The sequence below is a fragment of the Arvicanthis niloticus genome, chromosome 10, assembly GCF_011762505.2.
Source record: "Arvicanthis niloticus isolate mArvNil1 chromosome 10, mArvNil1.pat.X, whole genome shotgun sequence".
In the NCBI taxonomy this organism is placed as follows: domain Eukaryota; kingdom Metazoa; phylum Chordata; class Mammalia; order Rodentia; family Muridae; genus Arvicanthis; species Arvicanthis niloticus.
Genome location: NC_047667.1, coordinates 74,512,793 through 74,525,089, shown reverse-complemented (window position 1 = coordinate 74,525,089; position 12,297 = coordinate 74,512,793). Strand labels below are relative to the sequence as shown.

Sequence of the window (12,297 nt, the reverse complement as noted above, 5' to 3'; positions counted from 1 at the left end):
ACATGTATTGTCGCACTTTGTGCTGAGGGATATAGATAGCGCTGTCTTTACTCCACTGGAGAAAACAAGAGAACTCTGCATTCTACTAGACACAGAAATTCCTTTGGCTGACTTATCTACGCGAGCTCATTGTCATAAACCAGAACTGACACTATAGGAGGATTCAGCAAGTCTGTGATGGCTTCTAGAGAATTACCAAACCTGGAAGTAGATATGAGAACTCCTAAAATACCCAGAACAGATTCAGTCTTTATATGCACGAAGACTACCTATAAGTCCCTTACTTAGAATTCATTGATTATACCTACTAACTGGTAACACTTCTCAGTTGACTAAGTTGTATTTCCCTATTCCTTCATTCACTCACTCTTTTTTTCTTCTCCTTTTTAATCTCAGAAAACTAAAAAGGAACCATTAGTCTTTCAAAAATGAGTGATGAGTTATCTAAATCTGAAATTGTATTCTTCTGTTAATCTATGAAAGGTTCATTTCAGACACAAATGAGAACAGCCTGAAAGACTAAGCATGAAATGACAGCCTGACAAAGTCAAGTAATGGAAAAAGGTTTGACAATTTAAGAAGAGTTTCTGTATAAGTACCTATGTAAACAGCCATCATTTAGAACTCAGTACATAAAGATTACATGTACAGAAATGTATTCATATTTCTCCCAAATAGATATGGAACTTTCCCAGTCCTACTTACACCAAATATTCAATAGTGCCTTACCAAAGCCATGATGTCTGATATGATGAGAACAACAAGAAAAAGGCTGAAAAGTAAAGAAAAAAATTACATCAATGTAATAGGCATACCTTTCAAATACATTAGAACCCAACTGTGAACAATGTCCTAAATCTAGACCCTAAGAGTGGAAGGACAGAAAGCAGGGCTGCTGAGAGCAGCAGGCAGACTCCCCACACAGAAACCATGTTCACTGCTAATTTTACTGCTCACAGCCCGAAGCACCCTTAGCCTGTCCTAACAGGTAACCGTCACATCCGTATGTCATTCTATGGCCTCTATTAAAAATAAACAAGGCTTTATGATGAGCCCAGTTATGGAGAATGAGGAACAAGACATAAATAGCAATTAGAAAAGTTCACTTTAAGTCATATAAAAGAAATCAATGCTAGCATGGCTTTTCTACCTCATTTTGTCTAACGCATACTTTGAGGAGTGGGTAAGGAGAAGTGGAGGTATAGTCATCTTATTGGTGTGTTACATTCAACTTATATTTTGGCAGTGTGGGTTTAATAAACAACCAGAATGTAAATAAAGCTTCCTTTACCCTCAGACTTTTAAAAATTCTAAGATGCTTAGCAACAAAAATAAGGTAACTATGAAGGTAAAGGGAGAGGAGGGGCAGACATGAACGAGAATTAAGAAGCAGAAAAGCAGTGAGGGAAGTTGTGGCCTGACTTCCACGGTTAGGTACAGAAGAGAGATGCAAAGCTATCTGTCAATAGGATTGGACTCACTGAGGTCAGAGGATGGTACATTCAACACCAGGAACTTCTCATACACAGGGGAAAAGCAATGCCTTTCAGGGCTTAAAGGCCAAAAGAAGATATTTTTTAAAGCCTTTGATTTTGCCGCCTCTGTTTCCGGTCCCTGTGTTTAGGGTTTCCTTGCATTAGCCCCAAGACAGAATTGCCATACAAAGGCACACAATTACCTGTCTACAGACACACACATCTGTCTACAGACACACACATCTGTATACAGACACACACATCTGTATACAGACACACACATCTGTATACAGACACACAGAGCAGTGAGCTGTCTATTTTCATCCAATTGCCCCCAGTTCTGTTTATACAAGACTTAGTTAAATTTCCTTCTGAAAAATTTGTCTTCTAACAAGGATGCAGGAAAACATGCTCTATTACTTACTAGTTTTTGTTGCATCTAAGCAACTGGCACCTGTAGGATACTGATGAGTACATGTTTTCACTATTAAATTCATATAAATATCCTCAAAGACTATTTTCTTTTAAACTAAAATAAGATTTTCACTATTTCTAAGCAGTGAAAGAAAATCTTCTTAGAAAAAAATATATAGCATATATATGTATGTGTATATACATATATATATATATATATATATATATGTATACACACACACACACACACACACACTAGCAAGCTAAACTGAGTTCTAGCTTAAGCTCATCAAGAAAACATGCAAATTTATGTTAAAACTATTCATCCTTTTAGCACTGACTGTGCCAGCTTGATTCATTTATAAAATTGCTATTTATAAGTGTTTTTCAGAGAATCTCTGTACAGAGAATCTCTGATGAGGTAATTTTATGGGATTAAAAAAAGCAAATACTTGGTTAACAATTTTTCTTTCAGAATATTGAATGCTGAAAATTGATAGCTTCAGATATATCTGACAACTCAGAATCTTTTCCATATATTTGTCAATGTGTATTTTTACAAATTATTGATATACAGAAAAGTTAATGTCAACACATATAAATAAAATGAGGTTAACAAATTTGTTTAATGATTTTTTCATTTGTTTTTTGACATAGAATTTCTCTGTGTAGCTCTGTCTGTCCTGAACTCACTTTGTAGACCAGGTTGGCCTTGAACTCACAGAGATCCTCCTGCCTCTGCAACCCATTTGCTGGGATTAAAAGTGTGCATCACCACACCCACCTTGTTTAATACATTTTTAAGAAATAAGCCTCTTCCTGTTTCGGTCTGCAACAAGAGCTGATCCTGTGCCACAGTGCTCCATACCAAAATACTGTCAGGATAGAGCTGGTCTCTCAGGAGTGCCAACACACCTGTGAGTACAGGTAAGACCACCACTTCTGCTCAAATTCCTGGCCCAAGAGGGGCCCGCCCAGAGCCATCAGGACACAAGGATCCAGGAACAGCTGGGGACAGGATTCGTCCGGTTTCCGTCTGCACCCTGGAGCTGACCCTGTGCCACAGCTTTCCATACCCAAATTCCTCCAGAAGAGAACTGGTTTCCCAGGACTACTGACACGCAGGCTTGCAGATGGGACAAGCCACAGTTAGAGACAGCAAGACCAGCCAACCCCAGAGATAACCAGATGGCAAGAGGCAAGAGCAAGAACATAAGCGATAGAAACCAGGGTTACTTGGCATCATCAGAATCCAATTTTCCCACCACAGCAAGCCTCGGACATACCAACACACCTGAAAAGCAACCTTCTTAAAAAATCACGTCTCAGGATGATGATAGAGGACTTTAAGAATGACATAAATAACTCCCTCAAAAAAATACAGAACACAGGTAAACAAGTAGAAGCCCTTAAAGAGAAAACACAAAAATCTCTTAAAGAATAACAGGAAAACACAACCAAACAAGTGAGAGAATTGAACAAAATCATCCAGGATCTAAAATTGGAAATAGAAACAATAAAGAAATCACAAAGGGAGACAACCCTGAAGATAGAAAACCTAGGAAAGAGATCAGGAGTCACAGATGCAAGCATCACCAACAGAATACAAGAGATAGAAGAGAGAACCTTAGGTGCAGAAGTTACCATAGAAAACATTGACACAGCAGTCAGAGAAAATGCAAAAAGCAAAAAGCTCCTTACACAAAACATCCAGGAAATCCAGGACACAATGAGAAGGCCAAATCTAAGGATAATAGGTATAGAAGAGAGTGAAGATTCTCAAAGGGCCAGTAAATATCTTGAACAAAATTATAGAAGAAAACTTCCCTAACCTAAAGAAAGAGATGCCTATGAACATACAAGAAGCCTAAAGAACTCCAAATAGATTAGACCAGAAAAGAAATTCTGCCCGTCACATAATAGTCAAAACACCAAATACACAAAACAAAGAAAGAATATTAAAAGCAGTAAGGGAAAAAGGTCAAGTAACATATAAAGGCAAACCTATCAGAATTACACCAGACTTCTCACCAGAGACTATGAGAGACAGAAAATCCTGGGCAGATGCTGTACAGACCCTTAAGAGAACACAAATGTCAGCCCAAGCTACTATACCCAGCAAAAGTCTCAATTTCCATAGATGGAGAAACCAAGATATTCCATGACAAAACCAAATTTACACAGTATCTTTCTACAAATCCACCCCTACAAAGGATAATAGACGAAAAAAAACGCCAACAAAATAACATAACAACAGAAAGCCCACATATACATGGAAGCTAATGCCCTACTGGATGATAACTTGGTCAAGGAAGAAATAAAGAAAGAAATTAAAGACTATTTAGAATTTCATGAAAATGAAGGCACAACATACCCACACTTACAGGATAAAATGAAAGCAGTGCTAAGAGGAAAACTCATAGCTCTGAGTGCCTCCAAAAAGAAACTGGAGAGAGCATACACTACCAGCTTAACAGCACACCTGAAAGCTCTAGAACAAAAAGAAGCAAATACACTCAAGAAGAGTAGACTGCAGGAAATAATCAAACTCAGAGCTGAAATTAACCAAGTAGAGACAAAAAGAACTATACAAAGAATCAACAAAACCAGGAGCTAGTTCTTTGAGAAAACCAACAAGACAGATAAACCCTTAGCCAGCCTAACCAGAGGGCACAGAGACAGTATCCAAATTAACAAATTCAGAAATGAAAAGGGAGATATAACAACAGAAACCAAGGAAATTCAAAAAATCATCACATCCTACTACAAAGGCCTATATTCAACAAAACTGGAAAATCTGGATGAAATGGACAATTTTCTAGACAGATACCAAATACCAAAGTTAAATCAGGATCAGATAAGCCATCTAAACAGTCCCATAACTCCTAAAGAAATAGAACCAGTCATTAAAAGTCTCTCAACCAAAAAACCCCAGGACCAGATGGGCTTAGGGCAGAATTCTATCAGACCTTCAAGGAAGACCTAATGCCAATTCTCTTCAAACTACTCCACAAAACAGAAACAAAGGAACACTACCCAGTTCATTCCATGAAGCCACAGTGATGCTGCGTATTCTCCCTTGGAGACGGAACGGTTTCTGTCTAATCAGGGCCTTGTCACAATTTCCTTTCATAGAGAACTTCGTAAGATATTTTTTTCTACTTCTATCATGTTTAATGTTCCAAACAGATTTTAAAAACTGGTTGAGTGTATATTACTTTTAGTTTCAGAAGATATCATGTATATTTAAGAGGCATCTAACTCTTATGAATTATTTTGATGACTTTAAAAATGTCAATACTGAGTTGTATATTTTAAAATAAACTTTATTAGTTTAATCAAAAGAAAGAAAGAAAGAAAGAAAGAAAGAAAGAAAGAAAGAAAGACGCCAAGAGACATTCCAATGATACATATACCTTTTCATTTTTTATAGGTGCTATTATGGCATAAGAGACAAATAAATAACTATACTATTTAAAATTTATGATTTTCTAGAGAGTCTTCACTAGCTTGAATAACATTCTAATGTTTTATTGCAAAGAAAGCATATTTGTTTGCTAAAGGCCTGAATCAACCAATTTCCTCTAATGACAGCTGAAACCTAAAAATGAAAAAAAAATCTTAATCTTATAATAAACAATTTGTGTTACAAAGCTTTAATAGCAATCACATGAAATATCTTCAAACATTCTCTCATTTATGAAAGGTAGGGAAACCCAGGGCTTCTTAAGCATTTATCTTACCCTTTTGATGACAGCTGTGTAGTTATCTGAACTGCTTCAAAAGCACACATCACAAGAACAAAAGGAATTAAAATCTGTTTCAAAGAACAACAAATGATGTCATTGGTAACAGGCCCCTGAAACATGTTCTGCTTATAGAACAACCTTCAATCTCTCAAATAACTCATGTATACCAGTTGATAGGAGACAGAGATAGAACATGAAACTGTCACATAGGAGAGTGAGAACTGATATAAAACTAACAATACACAAAGAATAACAGCAAACATTAACATGTATTTTAAATTAAAATCTTCTACAAATTTTGCACTAAGTAAGACATTCTACTGATTCATGACAATGTTAACGTTTCCAAGTATATATAAGAGAATGCCTAAGCCGAGTCATTTACACATCCTGTTGTTACGATACATAGCATTCTGGGCTTAGCTTGTTATTAGATAGTATAACACCATGAACACGACTCAGCTATTTTATTATTGCTTTTTTGAGTTTAAAAATATTATTTTATTCAGGATATATACTCATGCTCAGTGTAGCAATTTGAAAACATATACAGAGAATAGAGAATGGGCCATAAGAAAAGGCCTAATATTTTTTTTACCATTTTAAAAAATACATTACTATTAGTATAGTAAAAAAGTCAGTACAAATGGTGCAGTAAGAAAACTTCTACTAAGAGGACATACACTTTCAACAGTTATTACTTATGGATCTGAGTAGTAAAATAAATATATACTAACTACATAAAATGTGCCAAGAACTATAGAAGAGAAATTTGGTAGAGGAAACAGGTAAGTATAACCATTATACTGGTTTGAAAGAGAAATGTTCCCCACAGACACATATATTACACTGAGTACTGCTGGCACTGTTTGGAAGATTATAAACCTTTAGATGGCCAAGTCCTACTGGAAGAAGTACATCACTGGAGGCAGGCTTTGAGAGTTTACAGTCTGGCTCCACTTCCTGTTTACTCCCTCCTTCCTGTGTGCAGATGAAATGTGATCTCTCTGCGTCCTGCCTGCCAGGCTGGATTTATGCTTCTGCCTTCTGTACCATCCTTCCATGATAGACGGTGTTCTCTCTGGAATTGTAACCGAAAACAAACCCTTTCCTTCCTAACTTGCTTTATGTCAGGGTATTTTATTACAGCAACAGACAAGCAACTAATACCGTAATATTAAAGACGATGAACTGTATTCCACCATAATATTTATCTCTAGAAACCTGAACATATAACTACATTGATACTGTAAACACTAAGCTGGTGCCTGACACATTAAAAAGAGTACTCAATTACACATCTGTTGAAAGGATTCATCAACTCTAGGTCCATGGAAAAGATGAGAACACAGTGGCCATCTTGTGGTTGGAGACTCATAGGGTCAGGGAACCTTATCATCTTTAGCAACACTGCAGTTTTGATCACAGCTCCCAGGGAGTCTTTAAGTACCTATGATAAGATTTTCTTGGGCTAACAGAATCCTTACTCTTTTGTAGTCAAATAGTCTTAAGAATAAAGCAAACATTAACGCTATCTGGAAGCAAGGGTTAGAGGGTTCCCTCTATCATTGCCAAGACTGAAAGGCTATTTCTGTTACAATGACAGTGACTTTACACAAACTTAACATCACAATCTTTAAATCAATCATTTAATGCAAGTAATAAAATTAGAAACCTCACCTTCCACATCATGAGTGCACCCATCATGAAGGGACTAAACACAGTCAGAAAGCAATACACAGAGGCAAGGTCAAAGCTAGACAATGGTAAAGGGAAGAGTAAAGATTTTAGAAGTCACACTATGAATAATGGTATATTGTTAAGAGGACACTCAGTAATTCTCTGAAAGCAACTCTTAATAAAACTGAATCATAGTAGAACGAACGAAATAGGTCTCTATGCTACTCTCCTTTATTATCTATCACATTATATGCCATCATATCATTGAATGTAAAACAAGGAAAAGGGACTGGGGAGATGTCTTAACAGTTAAGAGCAGTTCTGTTATTCTAGGGGACACACTCACACATACACACACAAACCAAAACTAAATAAATATAAAAAAAATTACCTGTTAATAGAAGCTATATTTCCAGTTCCAAAAAATGCAGTTAATAAAAAGAAAACCTACAGACAGTTAAGGAAATACCGACACAACTAAGAATTCATACAATTTCTTTCTCTCCAAATCACTTACTCTTGTTTAATTGTCAAGACAATCAGTTGGAAAATTTCCAACTCTACATCCAAGTCAGGTATGTTTTCTCAATGCGCTTTGGTCACATCATCTGCAAAGGGCAATCTCATTTAGCATGAGGTAAGACCATGAGTTCAAGCCCATTTCTCCACTTCAGCCAAAGCTTTTGAACTACGTGTTTGTGAGGATCTCTTTTTCATTTAGGAAAATAAAAGCAATTCTACCACAAAAGCAATTTGCTTTTTTATCTGTTTAATCATCATGAATTGTTTGAAATGGACGGTTGGGAGCATCCCTGGTGAGCACATTGCAAAGATCTGAAAACTATTAGGATCATGGAGTTGCTGGTGACTCTTGAGAAGCCTACTTTCCTATGGGTTTCTTCTAGGGCAGGAGAAATTAAATAAGAGTTAAGAGTTGAAAGGAGAATGCAGGTTTAGATTTAATTTTATTTTTTAAGGAGTGTGTGTATATGTGAAAAAACTCCTAACTACTGAGACACTGGATGGTGGAACATATCCGTGTTTGCACTGTCCCTTTCCTATAGCTAAAAATGTCTTTGTTTGCACTAGTAGGGGTTAATCCCAGGGCTTGGTACCTGCTATCGAGCACTCTATCCTTGAGAGGAATGCCTAGCACCTGCCATCTCCGAATTTCGATTCGAACTATGCCTGTGGAAAACTCAAGTTGAGAAGAGGGTTAGCAGCCTCAACCACCACCATCAGGTAACAAGCAGAAACACCTTCTATCTTACTCGACTACATCATCTTACTCTATTAAAATGAGGTTGGACAACCTTGAAAGCCCCAGAGCAAAGGATACAAGGAAAAAGGCCCTACGGACGTCATCCAAGCAGAGCTGTCGGAGCTGAGCTATGTCAGTGTTACAGGTGAACTGGATGCTGGTCAGCTGGAGGTAACAAGAAAGCATTAATAGACAATGGCAATGGGTTACATACAGACTTCACAGACAAATTAAGATAAGTCAACATAGCTAAGAATTTATATTGTGCCTACAATAAAACAAATACAAAACCAAACCAAACCAAACAAACAAAAAACCCCACAACAGTGAAATAGCTTAAATACATCTTACTACAACCCACGTAAAGTATGTGAGTAACGTGCTAAATGGAGTTATGGTGCTATTGTGTCATTAAAGTGACAATTGGTCATTTTCCTACTTTACATACGTATTCCACTTTCAAATTATTATTCAGAGACTTCATTTATCAGTGTTCTGGTCTTCTTAAATCAGTACTATAATCTTAAAAAGATGACACAAAGTAAGCATTTATCCCTTTCTTAGTCCTGTTAATTCTATTTGCAGATAAATTATTAGTTTTCTTTATGAAAGCAAAATACCTTTGATAAAAGGAGAAGTCACTCCATTAAGTAATACAGTGACATTCTTGCTTAGGTCCCCAAGCCCAGAAAAGAAGATAAAAGAGAATCAAACACAGAACTCCCCCTGCTGCTATACCTACATAAATACCAGCAAGCAGTGGCATGCTTTGACATTTTTCTGAAAACAACAAGCCTTGCTTTCAGTTAGAAGTAAAATTTTAAAAGTGACATGATGATCTTTCTTTTCCTGAAATAGTATCTAAGATAATTACTGACTCGTTACCCTGATCTGATCAACACTGGTTTTCACATATACACATCAGTATAGCTGCTGCTGCATTAAAAAGTTATTCTGAATGAGCAGTGCCTCCTGGAAGGCAGCTGGAGCCAGGTAAGGCTGATTGTGGTTGTGCACAAAAGCACTGTTCCTCCACCTGATCTCAGTAAAACTAAATACTCTGTCACCAATTTCTCAGAATTACCTTAGTTCCAAAACAGAAGACAGACATTACTTTCTAACTCATCTTGGAGGTGACATCCTTATCAAGTGGTTGGCTTTAGCCAGTTCTAAGCACAGCATAGTGTGTAAACTATAGAAGACATGGTCAGAGCCCACAATCACTAAGAAGACAGAATATGCATCTTGGATTAGGATGGCTAGAGAAACAATGGGTACTTAAATGTCAACTATGACCAATAACTGTCTGAAGCTTAGACGGAAGGTGAAGACAGGAGGGGGACAAGCATGGAGTGCATGGTCAGACCAGAATGTGAGAGCGGAGCTCTTGTCTCTCGTTCTGCCACTGGACCACAGATCATCAGGTTTGCTATCAAGTGCCAAGCACTTTCATCCCTGACACGTGTTGCTCATCCTATATTGATATTTTTGATCTGATTCTCAATAATTGTCTAGGAAAATCGGAACACATACATGTATTGCAAAACCGTAAACTGTGTTTTTTTATAAGTGAAAGTTTCCCTCATGTGTAAATTACTTACCTTAATTATTACTGCCAAGTAAAATTTGCTAAGATTTTAAATGCTAAAATTTTAAGCAGAAATATTTTTGATGGAATTACACTATAATGTCCGTGAAGCTTGGGGAATATTTTATTATACCCAAATCAAAGCAGCAGGTTTGTAGACCTACCTTCTGTTTACAAGAAACACCAGGCTGTTGAAGGGTCTCTTGTTCCATGTGTATCCAGACAAACATCAAACAGGACAGCACTAAGGGAAAGAGAGCTTCATACCTAAGAGACAGGGAGTGAGAACACAGAGCTGAAACCACTAACAAAGACAGTTGAAAGTTAAAACTAGAAATCATTTGTCAAATCATTTGAATCGGAGACTGGGAAGACAGCTCAGCAGTTAAAAGCAGCTGCTGCTCTTACACAGGACCCAGGTTTGGTGCTCAGAACCCGCCTGGTGGCTTACAACAGTCTATCATGCCAGCTCCAAAGATCTGTTGCCCTCTTCTAGCTTGTGTAGGCACCAGGCACACACACAGTGCATATATGTGAAGGCAAAACAGCCATACTCATGAAATAAAAATGAAATAAACCTTAAAAAATAATTTTAACTCAGACTGCTAACCATTCTGCCAGCTACTATCTAGAGGAAAAGAGGCAATGGTGCACACAAGAAGGGAGAACTATACTCCCCAGAAAACAAAAGACTTACCAGACTAAATGCACAGATGGATTCTTAAGATATGGGTGCAACCAAGCATCCAAGAGATTTAAAACATATAATGGACCTCAGGTTTTGGGTCAGAGAAATGATAAGACAGTGTAAGATATGCCAGCAAGCAAACGCTTATGAGACTTAGAGTAAATAAGAAAATACCTAGGAGAAAACAGCCTAGAATAGGGACCTTCCCGAGGTTTCAAGTGTCCTAGGTAATCAGATCAGATAGCAGTTTTAAGGTAAGTCAGGAATTGTCAGAGATATTAGAGACTAATTAGAGGCTCCACTGTTTATACTGTCTCCAAAGCTCAGGACAGGTAGAGAGAATATACAGAACCCTAAAACTAAATTGCCCTAAGGAACTGGCGCTGGCTAGAGTGTCCCTTGTCCTTGTTCCACACCCAGAATGTCCCTTTTGTGTGAGAAATGATTTTTCAGGCTACTAAGAAACTGTTCCTGGTGCTGGTGACCATACAACCTCTTTGAAGTTCACCAATGCCCGTGCCTGATGCCAACTGGAGAACATCCAGATGCCTGAGCAACCCCCTGCTGTTTAGCTCAAGGTCACTTGCTATTCTACAAAGAGCAGCAGGCCTTGACTCCTGAGACATCCCCACTATAGAGGAACAGGGGTAATGCTGCCTTGGAGGGTGGGGCTTAGGGTGTGTACACCCAAGGTTAAATGACAGCTTGTGATTCCAAGATTGAAATCAAATGTGAATCTAGAGTTATATAGATTTGTTCCTTTTGCAATTTCCCTTTATTATATATATGATTTTATGTGTATGTAGACAACTATGTGCCACAAAATGTGTAAAAGTCAGAGGACAACTTTAAAAGTGTGTTTGAAAGAAATAGAAACTTTTTGAGACCCCCCTTGCCAATAAAATAGAGCCCGAGGACCCCTGCTAACAGATACTTAGTGCCTGAGATTGATAAATGGTGGGCTTGCAGCTCTGGGCTAACACCGTGTGTCTCCACTGCTATCTTTGATGACAGCAAAGATTATTATATACTTGTCCAGCTAGTTCCCCGGGTTTACTACCACCCTACAGGTACTCTTGAATGTGACTTTGAGATGCACCCTAGACGCTTCCGCAGAGAGCCTATTTTCCTTGACTCTAGCTGTTACATTGAGACTAGGAGTGGCCGCAGGTGTGGAGACAGGTGCTACTAAGAGGACTAGACTTGTTGTTTCTTAAAGAAGAAGGTCTATGTGCTGCTCTAAGAGAAAAATGTTAAGGTTAGATCAGAGACAGAAAGATAGAGAGGCGCAGCAAAGTTGATTCGAGAGTTCGTTCCGTAAGTCCCCTTGGTTGACGACCCTATTATCCTCCCTTGCTGGACCACTTGTGAACCATAGGTCCTTGCATTTTAAATAGATTAGTAACTTTTGTTAGAGGAAGGATAAGTGCTGTTCAGCTTTT

The 12,297-nt window shown here is 37.8% G+C and overlaps 1 protein-coding gene across 8 annotated transcripts in view; it reads right to left on the bottom strand.

The window, feature by feature from the left end:
- Window positions 1-12,297, bottom strand: part of Pign (phosphatidylinositol glycan anchor biosynthesis class N) — a 118,847-nt gene that overhangs the window by 28,903 nt on the left and 77,647 nt on the right. For 5 of the 8 annotated variants that reach the window (XM_034513246.2, XM_076941701.1, XM_076941704.1 and 2 more), the window contains 6 exons: window positions 10,332-10,434; window positions 8,658-8,744; window positions 7,710-7,765; window positions 7,319-7,394; window positions 5,633-5,706; window positions 730-772 (listed from right to left, as the gene is read on the bottom strand). In XM_034513246.2, the coding sequence (XP_034369137.1) occupies window positions 730-772; window positions 5,633-5,706; window positions 7,319-7,394; window positions 7,710-7,765; window positions 8,658-8,744; window positions 10,332-10,434 (439 nt within the window). Of the gene's footprint in view, window positions 1-729; window positions 773-5,632; window positions 5,707-6,523; window positions 6,720-7,318; window positions 7,395-7,709; window positions 7,766-8,657; window positions 8,745-10,331; window positions 10,435-12,297 lie in introns of all 8 variants that reach the window. The other 3 variants (XR_013113041.1, XR_013113042.1, XR_013113043.1) reach the window with 2 other exon arrangements.